The 22,527-nt window shown below is 33.3% G+C and overlaps 1 protein-coding gene across 1 annotated transcript in view; it reads left to right on the top strand.

Annotated features, from left to right (window-relative positions):
* The window catches only part of LOC149077152 (BAR/IMD domain-containing adapter protein 2-like), a 145,115-nt gene that overhangs the window by 1,117 nt on the left and 121,471 nt on the right, over positions 1-22,527 (top strand). The window contains exon 2 of the mRNA XM_089244877.1: positions 18,240-18,315. Coding sequence (XP_089101003.1) covers positions 18,240-18,315 — 76 coding nt within the window. The remainder of the gene's footprint in view (positions 1-18,239; positions 18,316-22,527) is intronic.

Below are 22,527 nucleotides of genomic sequence, written 5' to 3'. Positions count from 1 at the left end.
GTTAAAAACTAAATTCTCTTGTTAAAAACTAAATTCTCTTGTTAAAAACTAAATTCTGTTAATTAAATTCTCTAAATTCCATTGCCAAATGCTAAATTCTATTGCCAAATTATTTCGTTAAATGCCAAATTATTTCGTTAAGTGCCAAATTCTGTTGTTAAATGCTAATTTTTTTCAAAACTTTTCCCATTCCCAAAACTTCAACTTGAAGGAAGAAAGCTCCGAGTTAAGGAAAAATTTTAACACTAAAATACGGTAAAAGTTCTGGGGCTGAGTGAAAACTTTGACTTAAATAGATATTCGAGTTATCGGAGCTAGACTTATTGCGAAGTGACTGTAATTAATGATTTCTCATATGAAATTGAGATTTATGATTTCATAATTTTTAATAAGTCGACTGCCTGACTTTCCTCTCTTTCTTTCTCTCGGGGTACTTTTGGATAAATAACGAATGTGGTTTTGTTTAGGATAATGGTATAACATTAAGAAAATAAATGTTATTTCATGAATGTTTTCCAGCAAAGCATTTTATTGCAAATTTATTATTTTCAGTCCATTATTTTCATCTCATTGTCCACTAAGAGATATACTGCTTGTATCAACATTTTCTTCACACGTATTATTGCTATGACAATTTTATTCTGTGCAATAAATTATGAAAATTTCAGAATACTATGAAAACTTTTTTGCGATGCAATTGTTTATGTGAAACAAAATACACATTTTTCGTTGAAAAAATACTTGATATTCTCAATTCAAAATGATGTGAATCAAAAAGTTTTAGACATATTGCTTAGGTTTTAGTTCATTGAACAGATGGAACTGTTTAAAATACAGTGGGAAATGGGAAAGTATAAAAATTAAAAAAAAAATATGATGTGTGATCATATTTCTAAGTTCATTCACACGTGAAATTTCACTCTAAAAAATTCTACGGTTAATTCTAAATCTAATGGAAAATGTGGAAAAATAATCCGTAAAAAATGGGAAATTTTCAACTGAAATAACTTGTCTTCGTAAAATGTTGTTGGGCAATACAAAAAATTAAAAATTTATCATGTGGCTACCAATTAATAAACTGTCAATTATTCAAATTGTCGCATTTTTTTTATACCGCGGTAATTTTATCCGGAAATTATTTAACGAAATTTCATCGAGAAAGCGTCGATGATTGAGAGGATTTTTTCCATTGTTGAAGATTTAAGATTGTTACCGCAGGGAAGTTCTACACCGAGGGGTTAGCGTAAAAAACCTTTCGGAATCTGTAATAAATTTTAGGTCCCGGGCTAATTAGCCATCGTGTGCAGAAAATAACCGTGGTGCGACAAAAAGGACCAATAATCAATATTAAAGACTTGGAAAAAGATTTTGAATTGGTGATAACCAATAAAAGTGGCAAAAAAACTCGAGTTTTTCAATCACCAGTGTTCCGGTGAATATGCATGCAAATTTTGATAGTAGAAATTTTGTTTAGTGACAAAAATATTTCAATTTTTTTCGTTTACTTTTCATTTCTTTTATCCCAATTATCATTACCAAAAATGTTAGAAATTAATACAAATCCCGTGGTTCATTTTAAAATTCAAGTCAAATTTGAAAAATCATTAATATATTTGTTATTATTGGAGATCAAATAAAAGAATTAAAGAACTGTTATTAATGATTCTTATTTATTATTAGATTTTAAAAAGAGGAGTAAATTCTGCTGTAATGGTTGGTCCTAACAAAAATGATTATTAGGAAAATTATAAAAAAAATACAATTTTTATGCAGCTTTCAATCCAAAAATAGTTAAAAAGTAAAATTCGCGCTTCAATTCTTCTAATACGAAAATAAATTCACCGAGTAACTATTGAATGGAAATTAGCTAATAAATAAGTAGTGAAAATTCTTGATTTTTGCGACTTTTCGCATCTTTCGATATTATAGTTATATCAGCAAGTTGAAGTATGCCAAAACACGAGAACTTCACTAACTGATCTCTCAGCGAATGAGAGCTGTTTAAATTGAAAAATCAGACAATGGCTTGGAAAGAATAGCATATAATGAGCTTGTACGTTATAGTGTTATCTGTTTCCCAACCTTTCCCCGATTTATGAATTTAAATATGTTATTGAATAATGCAGTTAAAAATATGGGATTTTTGTGGGGGGGGGGGGGGCTGAGAAGAGACAAGAAAAGAACTTTCCAGTTGGCAGTTTGAACGTATGGGGACCGCTTAAAAATTTAGATTCTTTATTTTAATGGCACTCTGTATATTTTCACTCTGAAGACACGTACAGGGTAATTTCTGAACATATTTTGAGCATTTTCTGAATTGGAACGTACAGTCGAACCTCTACGACGAACTGTTGATCAGATAAAGGCCGAATTACGACTTACAGGACACCCTGTATAGTACTGCGTCTTATCTCTACAGAGTTTTTTAATGAGAGGTGGGAATGGAAATGAATACTTAAAAAATTCATTCGTAAATTTTTGAAAAAAAATTGTGAATGAATGACATATATATGTGTTGAAAAATCTTCATTTTTTTTCACTAAAGCGTGAAAAATAACCCATTACATTCCTTGAGATTTCATTATTTACAAGATTGAAGTTTTCATATGCGGAATATGCATGAACTGCAGACCATAGGATGATATTTTTCCTCAATGTATCGAAATTTGTGTCAGGAGATTTTACGTGAGAAATTACGGTGATTAGATCAGTAGAAAGAAGCCTCATATCGTCTCTCTTTTATATAAAGATTAAATCTTTATATGGCCCCCATTAGAAAAAATTGGGGGTCGGGTGTGTCATAAACATGGCCGCAAGTTTTCACTTGAATACATTCTTTGTGCCTACCTTTGCGTGGTAGATGCTGACGTAATAAAATTAGTGCCATCGGATTGCCGCTGTGGTGGTCGAGTGGTCATAGTGACGGACTCGCATCGCGGGGACCCGAAACTGACCATGACCCTCGCTCTGTCCCCATAGGGGGATATAAACTGGAAGCGGAAATATAACGTATTACATGATGCAGAACAAAACGCTATACAAGTGCAGTGAATTAAAATCTGCAGCAGAATTACAGGAAACTTATGAAAATATGGCATACGCATGCGACGAAACTTGGTGCCGAAAATATAGAGAATATAATACTGTGGTACATGATACTACAGCAATTTACATGATGCTGAAGACATTACCTTTTGCCAATTCGATAGAACGTAAGGTACAAAAGACACAAAAAAGTATAATAGAGTACTATATTTAAGGATTTGTTTCAAAAATACCTATCAGACGACACCATTGGCTTCTATTTGCGTTGCGAACCTATCGAGATATAGCTTAAAATAATTTCGTTAAGATTACGGACCGCAACCCTGGTACCCAGACTGGGAAAGATATTGAAACTAGAGTTGCATCATCAGATTAGTCTTAACGAGATCCACCCGCAGACATACAAAATTCTGATGTATTCTGAATACTTCCTGAGATATGAACGCTTAAATTATTTCATTACAGAAGCTTTTGCGAATGCACCCAGTGTCCTCAGATGATTTAAAAGACGTATAAAAATGTGCGTAATATGCTACCGTACGTGAAAAAAAAAATACAATTCACCCCGTAACATTGTCGAAATTCTTGATTTTTTCCACTTTTTACCAGAACTCAAATTAAAAAAAAAATACGATGAAAGTCGTAAAAAAAGTGACAAAAATCAAGAATTTCAACTATCATTATCTCGACGAATTTTTCCTCCAAATGTCAATGACCAATTATTTTCGGAAAAAGAGGAACAAATTTTACCATGGACATTTTGTTTGTTTAGAGGTCGTATAAATACGTATGGGTTGATTTTTTTAACAGTGGCAACAGTGCTGTAGCGACACTGGGAAATGGAGCCGAGCCATGTCGTTTGTACCACAAGTAAATTAAATGCTTACCTTCCCTTAGAGCAGATGAACACGCCTTCTCCCACCCTCCATGCGCGTGCCCAGTGATAACAGGAACAGAGCAGGTGTGGACGAACCGGTCGAATGCTGTCGTAATATTTTCGAAGGAAGAGCAGAAGAACTGGTAAAAAACCGAATGCGCTAGAGGTCGCAATATACGACGGTATCCTGCTACTAAATCACACGAATACCTCATCCATATTCTTCTATGGAATTTCTAACGAATGAGTACATATAGGAGTGTGCGTGTACGTATTGTGAACATAACGTAATTTTTCTTTCCTCTGGCATGCTTGTTGTGTGTAAACAAGTCGTCACCCAGAGGATTGCGGTGCACCTGCATTACCTTACCGAACAGTAGCAAGGTGGGATAGGGATTTCAGAGAGAGACGCGAAAATGTGTCCGGCAATAGATCGCTCTCTTCGCACTATAAAGAGTTAAGGCAGTGGCAACAGTGTATCCAAAGGCTTCTGCATCGCTGGGTACACATTTTACCCAACACAGCGAAGGCCTGTAAAACTTGGAACCTTGTATGTTTTCTATAGGTCTAGAAAATAAATACACTGCTGGCCACCGTAAATGCAACACCCTGAAGGAAGCATGCAAATAATATGAAATTTACAACATGCATTAGCGGAGGTGAGATATGCAAATGATTAGAATTTCAGCGCAGACGCACATCACGCGCGCCTGTGGCGCCACTTCAAAGCGCTATTTAAGGCTTGGAGATTTCGACAATTTGAAGTACGGCAATTGTGTTTTTCTTGTGGTTTTTTCAAAAAAACGATCAATTATGCCTCGTAGAAAACAGCGATCATCTTTTGATCAAGTATCCGAGTTCGACAGAGGAAGGATAGTGGCCTACCGAGATTGTGGATTATCTTTCAGGGAAATCAGTAGTCGTGTTGGACGAAACCAAACAACTGTAATGCGGATATGTGATCGTTGGATGCAGGAGGGTACGACGGACCAACGTGTTCGATCGCATTCACCTCAGTGCACTTCACGTGATGACAGGCGTATTGTCTCCGCCGCCAATGGTGCGATGAAAGAAGGATGTGGACGGCACAATGGAATGAAATTGTCTTTACTGATGAGTCACGCTTCTGTCTGCAACACCACGATGGTCGGATTCGAGTCTGGAGACACCATGGAGAGAGGATGCTGAACAGCTGCGTTATGCACCGCTACACTGGTCCTGCACCGGGTATTATGGTATGGGGCGGTATTGGATATCACTCTCGCACTCCTCTAGTATGCATTGCCGTTACTTTAAAAAGCCAGCGCTACATCTCCGAGGTGTTGGAGCCAGTTGTCCTTCCTTACCTTCAGGGCTTGCCCACAGCCATATTTCAACAGGATAATGCGCGACCACACGTGGCACGCATTGTCCAAAGGTTCTTCGTCAATCGCCAGATTGAATTGCTTCCCTGGCCAGCTCGCTCTCCGGATCTTTCGCCGATAGAAAACATGTGGTCCATGGTTGCTCAACGATTGACCCAGATTACATCCCCAGCTGCCACACCAGATCAACTTTGGCAACGCGTGGAAGCTGCTTGGTCTGCTATACCCCAAGAACACATCCAAAGTCTCTTTGAATCAATGCCGAGGCGTGTGGCAGCGGTGATCTCCAACAATGGCGGCTACTGATTTTGGCAGGAACCACACTTCACAGAAGTCTATAAATTTAATCATTTGATGCTTGGTCAACATGTTATCTACAAAATAAATATTGTTGCGATATCTCTTGTCTTTCTTGGTTTTGCAATTTGGGTGGCCAGCAGTGTAGTTGCCACTGCTAAAAAAAAATCAACCTATGTGTTTTAGTTTTTGTGTAAGGGGTCATTCAAGTATTACGTGAGCATCGGGAGGGGGGGGGGCGGGGGTTTCCGGATTATTTGATGACTTTTGATGACAAGAGGGGGTGAGGGGTTTGAAGGTTGCTTACGTCATCAATCATCCTTTTTGAAGATATGCTAAGGCTGCTTGACGAAATTTTGCTAACAAGGAAGTTAGTGTTTTGCTGACTTTCGCTGACGGTGGGGAGGGGGGGAGGGGTAAAAAATGGCAAAAATCTGCTGACGTAATAATTGAATGGGCCCCTAATTCCCTTAATTGTAAATTTACGAGAGGTGAAACACACACCAAAACAGTTTTCCTGTTTTTTTTGATAATTTTTTTTTATATTGCACTCCAATTTTAGGATCAATTTCTATTTCTTTCGGCCACTTTAAGGAGAAACACGCAGTAAATACGTAACTTGGACCTAGTATATATAGGGATAGACACGACCACACCATAAGCTCTGTTTCATACAAACCGCTGACTCATGTCATTTCTCTCCAGCTACAGTTTACTACGAGTTTTAGGACATCCACAGAGACCATATTTCTCCAAAGAAAGCAAAAAAAAAAAAAAAAAAAAAAAAAAAAAAAATCGCTCCCACAAAAAATATGGATTCGGAGACATAATTTCAAATTTTGCAGACTCGGCGACACTAAACAAGAAATACTCGCCTGAGAGAGAAGTACGGGCCCAGATACGGCGGGCTTATCGTACTATATACACTCGTTTTCACTTATATATTACGAATGACTTTGTTTTTTTTTCTTATTTATTTATTTTGTTTTTCGTTTATATTTCGTCGTACAAAACACAAGAACAATTTACATTTGAAATACTTTTCTGGAATATTTTTGGTAGAAAATGAGAAATTTTTATCGAAAAACTTAGGAGAGGAGAAGAAAGTGTTTTTCCCCCTGCCCGCGCGGTATTACTGTACGCACTTTCCGCGTGGAATGGCGGAGATTGAAAAACATTATCACCTTGTTCATTGCCGCCATCGAAACTGCCGATGAAATAACCATTTATGGCTCAAATTTATGGCATTCATTTTAATGGACGTTGCGGCGAAAAGTTTGTTACGGAATTTCACTCGAGATATTACTCCATGTCCTTCCCATATTTCACGCGAAATGACTTTTTCCTAACGCGAAAACTCGATACGAGAGTGAAATCGATATTCGAAGAACGATATTTAGAACATTTTGCGATGATTATTTTCTCAAGAATATTCCAATATATGTTCTATCAGTTATGTCCTATTATAAACGTATTTTAAAGTTCGTACCTCATTTGCATTCATATCTAATTAGCCATACTCAGTAATATAGTGATGTTCAAAACATGAAGGAAATAAACACATTATACGAATTACTCACAACATTTACTGAAAAAATACAGGATAGTATTCGACATTTTATTTATTTAAAAATACAAAGCCACGGATTGAAACCCAATTACAGCTCACAGTAAGAATAAAAATTAGCACAAAATACGAATAAATAATAAAAGACACAAAATTCAAATAAAGTAACAAAAATTTCACAAAATACAAAAACTCTATAGAAAGATGAGAAAAGAAATATATACGATGCAATCACAACAAATATCTTCTGAAATAGCGTATAGATGAATGAAAAATATCAAGATATCAAAAGGAAGCTCATTATAAAATTCAGAAAATCTGTTTACAGCACAATTATTTACCAATATTAGTATGCAATGACTTAACGGCAGATTTGATCTTGTATTGTGTGTGGCACTTAATATTAAAACTTATTTAGTTAAGAATGGATATGCAATGAGAATATGGTTATTCAACAGTATCATGAAAAAACAAAAACAATGAGTAAGTAATCTCTACGTTTTTGTAAACTAATAACATTGAAACTGTTGCTTAGATGAGTGGCGGATAAAATATTTGTAATAAGGACCTTTTTTTTTAAAATATAAATACCTAAGTAAATTGTTTTGAATGATTTCGAGACTCCTGATAGGGCAATTGTGAAATGAGTTCCAAATTATTGAAGCGTATTCTAGTTTCGATCGTATGAGGGTATTAAAGACAGATATTAAAGTATTAATATCGTTGAAATCATCTTTCAGTCACGACAGATTGGATGGACCGGATCGATACACCCAGGATTTAAAATATCCCCATAGCGCGACCTATCGGCTGTTTGAGTTATTTTTTCCTGTCTTAAAAAAATTCCCGTGACCTAGTGACGCTAACCCTGCAAACCGTTTTTATTCCGGTTATTTTTCCGGTTTTTATGAATTTTTAAAGTTTCTACACGGACTTTTTGCCCACCCTGCATTTTTTTTATTGTGCTAAAAGTGAAGGGGGGGGGGGGAACTCAGTCTCTATTTACATCGCTCCTTCCCTTATCTGACCTTGAACGATAGCTGACTCCGCTCACTCACAGTTGGTCGATTGGAGTGGGGGAAGAGATTGAAAACATGTTTGACTGTAAAAACAACTTCAACGCGTTTTTAGGACCCCGAGATATTTCGGGGTGGGTTACTGAAATAAAGCAGATCAAGTTTAACGAGATAACTCGGGATTGCCGCTGAAAGAATTGAGGACAGTAGGCGACACCACTGATAATTAATTTTCACTGCTATTGTAATTTAGAACATGACCATTACATGTATGTAAAGGAATGCAAATTATAGGATCCGAATAAAGTAGCTTTTACGAGAATTAATGGAGTATTCATAGAGAAAATCTGAATAAAAAAGCTATCATATATGCGGATGTTAATTGCGAGAATTGATGATTATTAGAGAGATAATTACATGAAAAGAGATAATTTTTATTAGTTTCGAAAAGAAATTATTCATTAACGTAATTAAAATACGTGAGCTGTTTTCTTCAGTATATTATGACTTAACGGAATTGTGTATATGAATCAGGAAATGTGTATATCATAGGAAAAAGCTGTTTTTTTTTGTTTTTGTCTGACATTATCAAAATTTGCTCGTCAATTATTTTCGTGATAAATGAGGAATAAGTAAATCTTATTCTGGGCACAATATGTTTACTTGCGTTATAGTTGTGCCAGTTGGTATTCCGTGTTGAAAAATTATATGCGGTGAAAGTGACGTGAGCGTATTTTTTTAATTAACTTATACTTGTGTACCAGGAATAATGCATATTCATACAGTTTCAACAGTAAAATTAAATCAAATGAATTAAAATTACTTTAATAAAAAATATCTGTTCAGAAATTATTTTATAAATTTTCTTTTCATAAAATATATCTTAGATATTATTTCCATTATATATTTCGTAAAAAAAATTACTTTGAAATTATATATATATTTTCAAAATTTAATTCTACTTCAAACAGAATTGGAAAACTGTTTTCACATCCATTATTTGGGACATCCATTAATGATCACCTTCAGTTGGTTATGAGATGACCATTCATTAATAAGTAGAGATTCGTAAATTTCGCGAATAAAAAAATCCAAATTTCACAAAAAAAGATTTCTAAATTGGAAATTTCGCATTTATTCGCAAAAATAAAATAATTCCTGTTTATAAGCTTTAGCATTCATTCATTCTCGAAAAAAAAATCTGATCAGTACCTTCAGGAGCAAAAAAGAAATTAAAATAAAAATTTTGCGTCCATTAAAAAAAAAATATTTTTAAAATCAAAAATTTTGCATAAATTCAGCAAAAAAAAATTCAAATCAAAAGTTTTGCTTTCATTTGCAAAAATATTTTTGGAATCAAAAATTTTTATTCACACCCAAAAAAATTTTCAAATTCAAGGTTTCGTATTCATGCGCACAATATTGTTTCCCGAATCAAAAATGTTAAGTAAATGATAATTAAATATTAATGTAAACAGTAATAACCAATAATAATTGTCAATTAATTAAATAAATAATTAAACATAAATTAAGTAACTAAATTAATTTAACTACGATATCGCCTTATCAGCGATGCGTAAAGGATTAGGAATTTCCGCTTAGTAGCGATGCGTAATTTTCGCGTTTATGAAATAAAATATAGATGCGATAAATGCGAAATTTGCCATTTTTGATAATTTAAATGCGAAAATTTGATTTTTTCCCACTTTTGGAGAAAGTGGATTTTTCCAAAGATTTTTCTGAAATCTTGAATTTACACTTTTTAAAGCGGAAAGTGGTAGTAATTTCGCTGTACTTGAATTTTTTTGCAAAATAGTACTTGAAATATGTTTGCATATGAATGCAAACTTTTGATTTGAAAAATATTTTTTCGAATTGATGCAAAATTTTTTATTTTAAATTTTTTCCGAAAATGTATGCAAAATTTTTTATTGGAAAAATATAGATGCGGAGGAATGCGAAATTTTTTAATTTTTTTTTTTTTCTTGAGCATTAACGCAAAAGTTCTGATCAACATTTTTTTTGGCAAATGAGTTTTTAACATGAATTATTTCATTTTTGCGAATAAATGTGAAATTTTCGATGTATCAAGTTTTTTCTGTTAAATTTGGATTTTTCATTAGCGGAATGTACATATTCCGACTTATCACTAAATTGCCATCTCATGATCACCTCGAGGTGACCATAAATAAATGAGTCTCAAATAATGGATGGAAACAGTTTTCCAATTCTGTTGGAAGTAGAATTAAGATTTTTAAAAATAATTTCTCTATAAAATTTTTTTTTTCTTCGCAAAAAATGTATTCTGGGAATAATTTCCAAGGATATATTTTGAGAAAAGAAAATTTTGAAAGTAATTCTTTGAAAAATGCAAAGCTTTTGAAAAAAATCTTTCTAGTAAATTTCTAGTAAAAATCAAAACTAGTAAATTGTTATCACTAAGGAACTTTTCACTATGATTTCTAAGCATTGTTAACAGATGTTTTTTTTTTCACCAAAATGTTTTTTGAAAGTTGTTTCCACGCTGATAATTTTATAAAATAGTTTTTAAGCAGATTTTAACAAAGAGAAATTTCTCATAATAATGCGCAATCTGGTTTTTTACGGAATAATATTTAGGAAAAAAATTATCAGCAGGTTTTCTCATGCACAAATTTTTGAAGCGCTAACTAGGTGTTTTGAGAAAAACAAATCGAAAATTATTTCTAAGCAGATGTATTTCACGATATAAATTTTTGAAAATATTTTGTAAGCTAATAATTTTAGGAAACAGTTTCTAAGCAAATTTATATCAGAGATATTATTAAAATAATAAACGAAATAATATTTCGAAAAAAAAAATTGTGCAGCTTTTTTTCATGAAACAAAAATTCCAGAAAATAACTTCTAACTAGATATTTTTACAAAAATGTTTTTGAATGTAACTGCTAAGCAGATTTTTACGATGAAAAAATATCTCAAAAACTTTTAAGTGGGTTTTCCTGAAACAAATTTTTGAGAGGAATATTCAAGCAGATTTTTCACAAAATATTTCTTGAAACTTATTTCTAAGCAGATTTTTTCCAAAAAGTTATTTTCTAAGCAAGATAATAGAAAATACATTTAATGTACAATCTGATAATTTCAGAAAATACATTTTTGAAAATGACTTTTAAACCAATATTTTCTGAAAAATAAATTTTTGGAATTAATAACCACGCAATTTTTTTTTATGAAACAGATTTTTGAAAAAAATATTCAAGCAAATTTTTGATGGACAATATATGAAAGTAATTTCTAAGCTGGTATTTTTCAGAAGTTCTCAAAATAAGTTCAGAGCTCGTTTTTTTTCCACAAAATAATTTTTTTTAAATGATATCTTGAGCAGATTTTTTACCGAATGAATTTTTGAAAATTATTTCTCAGCAGATTTGTTACGAAAACGATATATTAGTGGAAATAGAATCTTGAAAATAATTTGTAAGCAGACATTTTTAGAAAATAAATTTTCCAAAATAATTTCCAATCTCACTTTTACTTGAAATAAATTCTGGGAAGTCCTTTTTCATGGAATGCGTTTTTTCATATTGTAATATGTGGGTTTTCAAGTGTTGAAACATTAAAACACATTCAAATAAAAAAAAAACTTCTATTGAATAAAACTTTATTAGAAACATCGATAAAATTTAATTCTTATTTATCTATTCTTTCGGGTGATAAAATTAAAAGTGGGAAGAGGGTTGTAATATTCGGGTAGAACGAAGGCAATTTTGCAGTTTATGGTGTACCTACGGTATATCGCACAGTGAAAAAGAATCGAGAATTAAAGCGATCAGAGCGTAAAGCAATAAAAAGCCTCTTTCTATAAATACTTTTACAAGGGAAAGCGAATTTTCTAAAAACTTCCCATTTTTAGAGAGTCTCTCCTCTCTCTTTCGCTTTTCTGCTTTGAATGCAAAAAACTTGAATTAAAGGAAGAAAATAATAATAATAATAAAAGGGGGGTTCTAAAATGCAGCAGCAGCGGGCACTCGCTACGATTGGCATTAGACATGGACGAGCGCCTCTTTTCGATTTGCATACAATGCGGGTTCAGGCGGGCGCCCTTTTTCCTTGTATGCGTTACGTAGTTTTGTGTGATCTCAATAAAAATTTGCATTTTTGTTTTCTTCTTTGAGTAGAAAAAAATTTTCATCAAACGTATTGTATACTTTCCGCGTTTGGAATTATTTATTAACAACTCAATTAATTGATCTCAGTTGATAATGTATGACCCATCCATGATGAAGTGAATTGAATTCATTTTGTTATTATAATTATTTGGAAAGAAAGTATTATTGAAAAAAGTTTTAGGAAATTGAGGAGAGGGGACATATATATTGAATTTTCGAATGTGCTCAATTTGTTTAAGAGCTGGGTTAGGGAAGGGAAAGCCTCAGCAGAAGCAGCAGCATTTGTGCTTTCTTTAATGAATATTTTTGTTTAATGATATACAGCTTTCATTCGTTTGGAATCTGTGTAGATTTTAAAAATTTTAATTAACACAAATATATGTCCTGAAAGACTAGAATATTCGGTGTAGAATCTTTGTAATGTTACGGTAAACACGTTAAATCTTGGCGTTACGCATAATCACCGGTCATAAATACAGACTATTTTGGTAAGTTTTATGAATTCTGCGAATTTATCACATTTACCGGTGATTATGTATAATCCCCAACTCGTGTAGGTCGATTTGTTAATGAATTACTTAAATTTACCGGACACTTTCCTCAAATTTTTTCTAGGATGGTCAATTCGATTAGTGATGTTGAGCATGCTTACATATGCTGATAAATGTGAAGAGAGCCAGAAATATATAACACAGGAATTTTCATGTTTCTAACTTCATTACACTTATATAATTAATTTTTTAATGGCAAAATGCGTGTAGCGTACCAATAATTTTTTTTGGAGAAAAAACTAATAAATTTAAGTGTGTTTTTCCTCTCTCCCACATTATTTTTCTAAGTTTATAAAACCCAACTTCATTTGGAAATTACGCCTATACACCGGTACACGTGATAAATGTTTGAAATTTATCAGTTACCGAGACAATTGGTGATTATCTATAATCACCGATATACATCACATTTACCGTAATTATATATCCAACATGTTTCGAAAAATTATCAATTAATAATAATTTAAGTTATTATAGTCTTTAATTTCGACATTTACCAGCTCGATTTGGTATTCTCTGGGCGTTTACGGTGACATACGGTTACCATGATACCTATTACGTATGTAGGGTGAAAACTTCAGTCCGTTTCCACCTCAGATAACTCGTAAACCATTGGCTGTAGAAACATATTTTCAATGAGGAAAAGTAATTGAATAACGTGCCCATCTTAGATGTGTAGCTTATTCAATTGAGGGCCGTATAGGTTATAGCTTAATATAGGGCCGTAGCTTATTCAATGAGGGTGTACCGAGATAGAATTTAATTTTTTTATACGGTTCCTCACCATGTCCTCTAACTTACACTTACGAAATTGTTGCCCGTCATGCGGGCCAATAGCTGAAACTCACGATTTTCGATACAGCCTGGACTGTGTCAACACCATCTATAGCAGAAGGCCGCGCGGAGCTCGTGACGTCACTGAAGGAGGTCATCTCACGTATATCCATTTGATATACTATAAAAACAGGGAAAGATAGCGCATGCGCCGGCCTGCCATATCCAATGGCTATGAGGTGACCTTCAGTGACGTCACAAGTTCCGTGTGGAGGCCTTCTGCTATAGATGATGTTAGCGGTGTACCTTATGAAATGAAATGAGCATACGAAGCGTAAAATGAGCTTGTTAGTTAGTTTATGTGGCATCTTTCCTTCATTTTCAGAGGTTTTTCATTTTGAATTTCTCAGTAAATGTTGCGCTTGGGAACGTGGATTTTTTTTTTTCGTGGGCTTAGGAAAGACAGGGGAACTACTATTTAATTGGAAGTTAGGGGATAGGGGGATCGTGTATGAAAAATTACATTTTGTATCTCGGTGTGGTTTACGAGTTATTTGAGACGAAACGGACTTAAGTTTTCACTATGTGTAATTAACGAGATCTTTCATGAACATCGATGATTCATAACTTTTAAAAGTGACTTCCTCACAAACAGGGTATGATGCACACACACACACACGCGCCACTCATTTCAGTGATATACTTAACTCATGCTTATCCCGTACCAAACTTACCATACGAGCGAGGAAAGACTAAGCTAAAGCAAGGCTGTATGTACAAGTCGAATACAATGGGTGAAATTGCTTGCTCCTGACCACAAGGCATTAAAAAATATTTCACGCATGTTCCTGATAAATAAACTAAATTTGTATTTCAATTTCAATAACACTATATTGAAAGTAATAATTAGAGCCCGAAAACTGAGGAAAAACCCCATAAATGCCTATTTTTGTCTATTTAAACATTTTTTTTTTGTAAAAATGGCTTTTTTGAATATTTCCTGCAAGAAATGCCTATTCCGCATGGATTTTATGTTTATCTGTGAATTCTGGAGGCCATGTAGTACAACTTGGGTATTTTAGGCATTAAAAATTTCGAAACAATTTCTTTTTTTTAAAAAAGCCAATTTTTTGTACTTATTCTTATCAGAAACCCTTCCTCCTCCTGACCCCATTTCAACGTAAATAAGCATAAGTGCCAGGTAGATAGGAAAATTGGTGTTAGGCATAAAAGTGACAAATACTTTTTCATTTCTGGCTATACGTAACTTTGAGATAGCAATCACAATACCGTTGTGTACTTACACAAAGAATGCAAGAGTTGCACAGGAAAGTAACTGATTTAAGAAACTCACATCGATATTGTAAAAGTTGTAACTTTAAAACATAATTACATTTATTTACAAATTACTATTGCTAATTTAGTCAGTATTATTCTGCAAAATGGCTAATTACATATTTTGTATATGCTTAAATCATCTCTGCCCTATTCTTGAAAGATTAGAAACAATTCCTTCTGGCATGATAATTTCAACTCGGCTTGACTAATAATGCAGTTATTATAAAACTAATAAACGGACCATGGACTTTCTTTCAAAACGAGCCACACAACTCCGGTCCTATCGGTAGGGGCAATTTAATACCGAGTGACTTGCGCCGGCAGTGTGAGTACCTAACAGTCTGAGTTCGTATCTAGTGCTGTATCTGAGTTTTCAGTGCTGTTATCTATATTTCAAAGTGTGAGTGAAGTGTAATGATTAAATATTTGTACCTTTGTGGGCCTGTTGCTCTCTGTGGCGAAGCTGGGCTGGGTAAGAGTACCTAATTTTTCAGCCATTCAGGACCTTCAACCCATTTTTGACTGATCGCATTTGTCCTACGCTTCGTTTAAATTTTATTTTCAAGTACTTTTCATTCAAAGTTTTGTATAAAATGAACATTTTTGGGAACTAAAAAGTCTAATGAATGTCATAGTATATATATAATTTGTTTACAATGAAATTTGATGTTTTATGATTTTTCAAAAAATAAATTTTGTGAAATTTTATTCGGATTCTCTATTTTTTATCGCTGTCCATACAAGGTAAACAGAAATAAATTTGAAATAATGGAAAAAATAATTCCCCCCCCCCACATTTTTTTGTCACATGGTACATGAGGTTTCTCAAAATCGTAATTATTTATTATTATTGTTAAACTAAGATAATTAATTTACATTAATTAGAAAGTTAGTTAATTTAAAAGTTGCGTTAATTACAAAGGAAAACATGCTGAATCAATGTCCAATTTTTTGAAACTTCGAAAATATGTAGCCAGTCATATATAAAAAAAATTGTGCGATTCAATCACGGATTTTAAGAGCGGTCACAAATGGGTTCATATTTTAACTTTTAGTTAATTTTATTTATTTTTTTCATTAATTATTAATGTCATTTTTAGTGCCATTTTACAATTTTTGTAAGATTCCGATTTCTCCTTATAATATCAGGCCTACGTGTAGAAGCAGGTAGGTTCATACACAGAGAATTAATACAACATTTTAGAGAAACCTCCCAACTACAAAAAAATCTACATATGGGTTCTACTGTATTTCCATATTTACGTTTCTTTGTTATTGATAAAAATTTAATATATGACTAGGTAATTCCATGTTTCATAATAACATAATTATAACTACATGAGAACGCTGATAATTAAGATCTAAAGAATCTATCCTTTTGCTTATGACTTTAATGCAGCTAATATGACTAATGAATTTTATTCGTTGAACAACTAAACGATGGCTAAAGAAGTACACGTGTATATATGTGTGCATAATTCAAGACTTACAGCAACACTCCCCGCAAATAGTTTCCTTTTTCAATTCCTTTCATGAAAATCAATACTTATTGGCTTCATTTTCAAAATAACCTACGAGTTTTTAAAACTCACGGATGAAACACAACAAAAGAGTGTTATCTTATTTTCACTTAAGAGCGCTCCAAGTTAAAACACTTCGAAAATAAAGAAAAGAACAAATAATTCATTAAAAAAGAAGAAAAAAAAATACGAATATAACGTAATTACACATTGTGAATCCTTTTTGTCGTGTTTTCTGTCTCAAAATTTTCCGAAATTTAATGAATTTTTTTCTATTCTAAGAAAATTAAGAAAAATAATTTTTCTCTTAGCATAGGAAAATATATTTTGTTACGTGATCCTAATAAAAGACATAATAATAAGACTGTCTGTAGAAGGGTAATGATATTGTCTATATTCTCTGTATAAAAATAATAATATTACTGTCTGTATATAAAAATAATAATATTACTGTCTGTATATACAAAGAATAACAATATTAATGTCTGCAAAAAGATAATAGCATTACCGTCAACGGGAAGATAATAATAAGACTGCTTTCGAATTTCTAACATATGGGCGAATGTAGGAAATTTATAAACAAAATATTAGTTAACACGTCCTTTCCTAGGAAAATTTAATTAAATAAGGGAAGGATATTCATGAGTCTGCAAATGCACTTAGAATATTTACATTTTCTCTAGTTTTCTGTATTGTTTTCTATTAACTGTCACTGCTTGGAATCACATTTATTTATGTTATGTAATTAAGAAATATTTTCAAAAGTTAAGTTGTGTGAAAGTGAGTGTGACTTGTGAGAATTACAGTCCTTCAAAAATATTTATTTTAGATCACGGGTGCATAATTTTTTTAGTCCTCATGCCTCAGGTCAGCGGTATTTGTGAGGGTCACGGGCAGAAAACTGGTATTATATAGGGTAAATATATGACCCGTATTTTACGGGACATTACTGTAATTTTGGCCGTCCACGTTTTTTTTTGTATAAAATGAGAGAAGGATATATCCGTGGTCTGCAGATACACTTAGAATATTTTAGTATTTTCGTCAAAGCTTACTTGAATTTTCATTCTTTACTGAAATTATTTCCATAGCTTATAAATTATATATTATGAGTTTATTATACTTGTGACTCCAATTACTACAATAAGTTCTCGTCACATATAAACACATTCATCTCACATATTTGTCGCACGTGCACGTTTTTTTGTGACATATTTTTCCTGCATTGGTGATGTTTTGCTATTTCAGCGATAGTTGCCATCTTTACTAACCTTTGAAATTTTTTTGGCATAGATGGCAACTTTACTTACTTTTGAAAGTATTTTTGTTTTCGCGATAATTGGTGATGTTCCGTATGGATTCGGATTTCCCGTGTTTTCTTGTGGAAAGTATGGTCAGCATATGGATAACTACGTCGTGTTTTATGTATTGATATTTTTCTACGGAACACCTTGATATTGGTATATTTTCGAGATGGACGAAATTGTTATTTTTTGGTATTTATTTCTTCGAATGTTAAGATAAACATCAGGACTACGCAACACCTACTAGTATTTTTTATGTTGGTTTTGAAGCATAATCAGACATATAAATAATCAATATTATCCATCAAATGACTTTTAAGTCTGTCAAACACTTATTATAAGCATTTTTTCTTTTACCTTGAATTATACGTTCAGGTGAAATATGACTAATGTTATAATATGATATTACAGTGCCTTTTTTCTTCATACGTCTAGAATTTACTGGAAAAATTCAACCCTTGTGCCAGGCACTTGATATCCGCTGGCAAAGCCTACCTCAAATCTCTCCATGGTAAGAAATTCTCAATTTATTTATTTATTTTTATATATATAATTGATCAGAATTTTCCATTTATACTTTTTTACGTGTTATATCCATAGTATCATTTGTTAATCTTTTCATGCATCAAAGATGTAAAGTTCGCATTGAATTGGATATGAAATATCATGGTGTGACTCAAGATTTAGAGAAGGGGAAATAGAAATTTTCTGGCTTTTTTGGAAAATTTGGAAAAAAGAAAGAAGGGGCTAGAGATATATATCTGTATACATGGTAACCGTAAATATTACCGGTAATTTTTGAGCAATTCTTACACTTTACAAGAAGTTGTAATGAATAAGTAGAGGGAATTCCAAAAATTCGTAAATAGTTTAAAAATTCATAAAAATTGAAGGAATCGGGAAGAGTTTGAATGCTGGGTTTGATAAAAAGTTATTCTCACGAAAGACGATTTTTTTTCATCACAGGAAAAAAATTGATTAAATTTTTTGTCGACAGGGAGGGGGGGGGGTGCTGTACTGAAACAAATAACAATTTTCTGTACCTGAACATTTTTTTTTCAATCTTCTCTGTGTCTGGAACGTTCATAAAGCTTCAGCCGGCGATTCGTGACTAAGGTAAAACAATTTTACTGATAGTGTTGCATCATCTACTAATGTCAACGTCACGACGAAAACCTCATGTAAGCACCAGTAACTGGAAAATTCAGAAATGAGGTGTTACTCGTACACTGTGCATTTCATAGGGCTATATGATTTGCATACTTCCAGTGATTTGTGTTCGTGCAGCGTCCTCTATCTACAAACATTTGAACTCATTTGTTTTCTCTAAAAAACACACACACACACGTGTGTGTGTATATATAACTATTTATTAACTATACTATTTCGGAATTATAATACAGGATTATCTTAAATGGAATCTGCAGTGTGACAAAATCGTCAAAAAATTAGGATCTATGCAGCAAATCCTATATAAACTCAAATACACGATTGATAAAAACTTTCTAGAGGACATCTTTTACGCATGGATTTATTGAATAATAATATGTGGAATTTGTGCGTGGGGTGGGGCATATTATACAAACATACAAGGATTAAGTAGCACTCCGTTTTAAGATTTTGTTCGTTGGAGATAGATGGCATTCAAACTTCAGACGCTTGGAATGCAATACAGTAGACAAAAGAAAGGTGATACACACATAAAATCTGGGTTCGAACACACAATCACGACAGTTTAGCGATTGCACGGAGACACAGACACTTTACCTTTACATCATTAAGTGCACAGAGCTCATTTAGTAGAAACAAACATCTGAGAGAATAGAGAAATAATAATGAAAAAAAAAAACTGGAATAATATAAAAATGTGTATATATCAGTTTCCAAAAAGTTTTGTTCCATCGCCCCCTCCCTCAAAAATTTTTTGTTCTCATAGTCAAAAACCCAACTCAAAAAACTTTTCCATAGAATCTTATACTAAAACAGCAGCTTTATACCGCCCGCCGGACCATTCCGTTTCCCCTAGTGGGCGATAGTGCCCACTTTGGGAAACACTGATCTGCATGTTACGGTAAAAAGTCCGAAGACTAGTAAAACCTAGGTTTTAGGCCGGGATTACACAATAAAAGATTGATAAAAGATATTTTACAAGACAAAAAATTCAACCAATAAGCGTGTCGGTTAGATTCGAGCTAATGTTTCAGAGATCGTAAACGGGTTAACATACCTGTGTGCATCACAGTCGAAAAAAACGAAAGGGTTCAATTTTTTTTTCATATATGCCGGCATCGGACATGTAGGTCAAAAACATATACGCCCGTTCCAAATTTCTACATGCCTCGGGCAATAGATTAGTCCATCCCTGCAGCTGACGCTCAGTCCCAAATTTAATTTTTTTGCTATTCATCCTGTTATTTTTCATCCAATATAATGATCGAACAAAACATTCAATACAATATAACGTCTGAACTCAGCTCATCCCACACCTCTTTTTTTGTAAAAAATTAAAAAAAGTCCGTATTTTTCATTAGTAAAATTGTTTGATCTTAACCCCTGATATTGAAAAATTCGGTACACACATTGTACAGAGTGTTCTAGAAAGAACTGTCCAAGATAGAACTGACATAATTTAGAAACAGGATTGATTGATTTAACAAGTAGTTCGTTGAATTGGCAGGCCCAGGAATTTTAAATGAGGCGGTTTACGGAATTCATGACAGCTTTGGCTGCGCCACAGACTCGATGAAATGTCCATCCAATGAGAGATAGACTTCACTTAGCGATGGTTTTGAAATGGTCACCATGCCTAGAATAATGATAAAAGTAAAGAGTGAAGATTAAAGCCACTTTTCTGCATTTTGTATGCTATAATGGATGCGTATGCCTCAGACATGAACTGTTCAAGCACATACAGCATCCGAGTGAGGAGTCTTTCTGTAAACCAGGGGTGCATAACTCCCGGCCTGCGGGCCAAATGCGGTCCACCAATAAGTACCATCTGGCCCGCGAAAGTTGTTCCGTTCGAAAAGTATCAATACCCACAGCACGATAAATACCTACGCTGACCCTATTTCTTTGGTAAAAATACGGGATATCACCAAAAAGTTTCCAAGGCTAGTAAAGTTTCCAGTTACAGTAAAAGAATTTTACAAAGACAAGTAAAGTTTTGTCATTTACAGCAAAAAAAAAAAAAAAAATGTCAATGGCTGGTAAAAACATTTACTGCCGGAAAAAAATATCAAAGGCCAGTAAAGTTCCCATTCACAGCCAAACGCATCGTCAAAGGCAAGTAAAATTGCCAAGCGTCTCTAAAATTGTAGCAAAATTGCCAATCGCCGAAAATGATGGATACTGCAAGTCTAAAATGTAATTCAGCAAAAAGCACGTATGTTTTATAAATATGTGAGATAATTAGAGTCGTGATTATCATAATATAACTTATAATTGATGAGATAATCTTATAATTCTCTCAAATAAGTCTTGAAAGTACCAAAAAAAAAAAAAAACGAAAATAAAAAACGGGAGATTTTATAAGAAAGTTACTGGAATAAACTGTAAAATATGGGTCACATAATATGTGACGTATCATGTCACTGTCTCTCTTTCATATACAAGTTTATGTCCCGCGAGCATTCCCGGGACATATCTGACCCGTGGGTGGAAAGGGTTGTTCATCTCTGCTGTAAACAATGGCTTTCAAATGGCCCCACAATAGAGAAATTTTGGAAAAACGATTGCTGCGCCATCTATAAGTTAAAGTTGAAACTGATTTGGCAAACCGGTTTATTTAAAAAACCTCAGGCGTGTCTATCATTTGCTTCATCTATGTTAATTACCACTGTTTGAAAGTTTTATCATTTAAAAGTTAGGGGAGGGGGTCCTTCCTTGAAAAATCGTTATATAAATAATCATTATATGAATCCAAATATAAATTCTCTTTGAAAAAGTTTTTCCTTTCGTTCGTTCTTTCTTCTACACACACCTTTATACACGCTAGTGTAAACACAACCAAATCTCTCCTTCACAGCCGTTTCATGGCACTCCATTAAGTGTGGTAATCGGAATCGATTTCTCAGGAACCACCAAATCAAATCCCCTTACTCAGTTCAGTTCTTTGTAGAACTACTTTTTTGAACCATCGATACAACGACATCTAAATATAACGTCCATTTTCAGCGGAGCGAACGGGGTCGTTGTAACGAACGTTATGGGAGCACCAGCAGGAACACGAAACAAACAAGCACACAATTCTGACAACATAAAAACGTTAAGGGGCCACACATACACTCAGAACACACATTCGTGCATGCACCAATTCGTTATAAATGCCGCAGGAGAATGTATATAAGGTGCATGTACGGTTAAGTAGTGGTAATAGCAGTATAATGAACGTCAACTCTACATCCTTCTGAGATTTCTATAGTAGAATCATCGGCACAGTATGGAAACCACGACTTGTTCATCACCCCAAATGCTTTATATTTGTATATTTTATTCCTAAAAATATAATTTTTTCTCAGTAACAAATTTTAAACACGTGCACACACAAAGCTAAATCCTTTGTGAATTGCCAAAAAAAGGGGATTTTTAAGAGAGAGATAAATGGAATAAAATCCCAAAACTTGCCTTTAAAAAAAAAAATTTTCCAGAACCAGTTTACTCTTTCCTTTTTTTCAATTTCCGTTTTTTTCGGCGTTTTTTATTTCCTCTTTTCTATTTCATA

The sequence above is a fragment of the Pholcus phalangioides genome, unplaced genomic scaffold, assembly GCF_987345545.1.
Source record: "Pholcus phalangioides strain wild (caught in Gottingen) unplaced genomic scaffold, Ppha-v1.0 ptg000015l_1, whole genome shotgun sequence".
NCBI lineage: Eukaryota > Metazoa > Arthropoda > Arachnida > Araneae > Pholcidae > Pholcus > Pholcus phalangioides.
Note: the sequence above shows the minus strand (reverse complement) of the source record. Positions and strands in the feature narration are given on the sequence as shown.